The sequence below is a fragment of the Montipora foliosa genome, chromosome 12, assembly GCF_036669935.1.
Source record: "Montipora foliosa isolate CH-2021 chromosome 12, ASM3666993v2, whole genome shotgun sequence".
Lineage (NCBI taxonomy): Eukaryota > Metazoa > Cnidaria > Anthozoa > Scleractinia > Acroporidae > Montipora > Montipora foliosa.
The window spans coordinates 31,485,249-31,487,748 of record NC_090880.1 but is presented as its reverse complement, the minus strand read 5'-3'; the positions used below and the strand labels follow the sequence as shown (position 1 = coordinate 31,487,748).

General features: G+C 40.1%; 1 protein-coding gene across 1 annotated transcript in view; it reads right to left on the bottom strand.

The window, feature by feature from the left end:
- LOC137978964 (von Willebrand factor A domain-containing protein 5A-like) overlaps positions 1–2,500 on the bottom strand; it is a 4,014-nt gene that overhangs the window by 726 nt on the left and 788 nt on the right. Inside the window, exons 1-3 of the mRNA XM_068826086.1 lie at positions 1,980–2,500; positions 1,307–1,424; positions 1–401 (exon numbers count right to left, since the gene is read on the bottom strand). The exon at positions 1–401 is cut by the window's left edge and continues 726 nt beyond it; the exon at positions 1,980–2,500 is cut by the window's right edge and continues 788 nt beyond it. Of these exons, the coding sequence (XP_068682187.1) occupies positions 1–401; positions 1,307–1,424; positions 1,980–2,500 (1,040 nt within the window). The remainder of the gene's footprint in view (positions 402–1,306; positions 1,425–1,979) is intronic.

The following is a 2,500-nucleotide window of genomic DNA, read 5'->3' as shown; positions in this document are numbered from 1 at the left end:
ATACGAGATTTGCTGTCTTCCAGTTTATCACCATTCGTATCACTGAGGTCATCTTGTTTGACTTGAATGAACTTTTGTGCTGCCAAGCAATGAAGGATGGCACTTGAATTAGGATCCTCAACGGTATCAGTGGTTATCGATGTGGTTGGGGTTGGAAAGGTGATCAAATGTTCCATTCTTTCGTGCTGGCTCAAAGTACCTTGAAGTCTCACAACGGATTCACCATCTTGACTCGCATTTTCAGACGACTTCAGAAGGCCATAAATCACTAGTCTGTCGCCACTGAAGAGTGGAGAAAGAGTGGAGGGGATCTGCTGCACCACCCAGCCTTGTGGTAAGTCCCAGGTCACACTCACATCTGTGATAACAGGCTGAAGAGCTCTCTTTAAGGCCTTGATAACCTGACGAAAGAAAATCATTCTCTTGTTGACAGCGAATGAAAGTGTTGAGGAAATAACTCATGAGGCATCCTGATGTTTACTTCACACTAGCTATTCTTTATTGGAGGGATGGGGTGGGGCTAGGATCACATTTTACGGGAAAAATATACGGTCATTTCACACTTGACGAACAATAAAATGCTCTCTTTACTTTTCGGAAGAAACTACACGATAATAGACGATTTTGTTTTTCATTATATCTCATCGAAGCGTCGTGAATTATATTTCGAGAAACTACAGCAGAAGACAAACGATAATGCACAATTTTATTACTTGACAAGAGTGAAGTGCGTGCTCTGATTGGTCAATTGCCCATGAGTGACTGGTTATCATGAAAACACTGGCGCGAGCGCCGGGAAAAAATTGCCTTTCCGCAAACTAAAATAATGACCGACCAGTCTCCGGCCGTAAATGCAGAAATTTTGACTACGATCATTTCATTTTTCATTTCATTTCATTTAATTTGCCATTAACCACATAAAAGAAAAAAAGATCAAAAAATTAAAGATCAAAGAATACACGTCGAATTGACCAGGGACGGACCTGAATTTAAGGCAGGGGAGTAAGTACAAGACATGATTCAAGTTCTAAAATATTTATGATTAAGAGGTTGACAATAATATAATTGTTTGCTTTGTGGCTCCAGCTCAAGGCGAGGCTACTTTTTAGAGCAATACACTTTGGTGGCTGTGCAATGCATTCTACTCGGAAAGGCAATGTACCATGGTAAAAAGCTACCAAAGCCATAAACATCGAGATTTGCATCGATTTGTCAAAAATTCTTGTTATGTTTCTACTTGTTCACAACAGCACAAGACACTGATGACAATGATGACAAGTTTTGTGCTTTTGTTACTATTTTGTACCTTTGCCTTCAGACGATCATCATGATCTGTGACAAACTCAGCTGTTCCCTTCCCTGCTCTGGCCAAGCCTCTTATTAGTGCAGTGGATGCTCCTGAGCCAATTCCAAAAGTGAAGCATCTGCAAGAATGGAAATTTATTTAAAAAAAAAAAAAAAGTACATTAACAAAATGGGAGTGAGCAGAAGTGGACGGTTGAGGTTTTATCATGACTCAAATGCCCACAACCCTCAACTTGTTCTCCTAAATAGCCAGACTTGACATATTTGGGTTTCACTTCTATACAGCTAAAATCTCCCCGTCCCACTTATCCCTCCACAGCCTTTCTCAAATGAATTGATCTTAACAAGCATAACGTACAGGAGAAGGCTAAATCTGAATGTAGAACTTTTGGCTCTTCTAGCAGGGGTATATTATTTTTGCCTTATTTTGATAAACATTTTTAGCAGGAACACCAATAAATAGATGAGAATTGGATCATTGATGAGCTAGTTAGTATAATTATGGCAATTTCCTGGAAAATTTATTAGTGATCCTATACTAACAGCTAGGGATCCCGAGGCCTTGGAAAAACAAATTCGAGGATTTGGAAGCGGATTAAATATGTAGTCTATTAATTCTACAATTTCTCAACTTCTGAAGCTAGACTAACGTTCAAAAAAAGAAAATATCTTACCTTGTCGTACTGGAATGATTTTTCACCAATTGCAGCACTTCAGCGGTATTTCCAACGCCACCATCGCTTAAAACGAACAGCTGCCTTGGGTGACCTTTCACTGGTGGCTGGGAAAACACCCACTGTAGAGGTTGCAGGATTTCTGTTCCACCAAGATCAGCCTCCAGCGACTGGGCTAAGTCAGTTGCTTTCTTCAGATTTTCGTCATCATACAGCTGACTCTTTTTAAACAAGGTTGTGAAACTGCTGCCAAATCCCACCACATTGAAATAACAACCATCGGGCAAGCTCTTAAGAAATAAAAGCAGCGTATCTCTTGCACTTTTGATTCGGCTTCCGTCCATGCTTCCACTGCGATCGATCACAAACACGAACTCGCCTATTTCAGACGATTCAGGATTTTTAAATTCAGGATAGAGATTTAGCATCACAACTGGACTTGCCATAAATCCTTCTTTGTCTTCTCTATCTTTTATTTTGATGCCATTTTCGACGATTGCTTGTGGTTTGAAGGGTTCCTT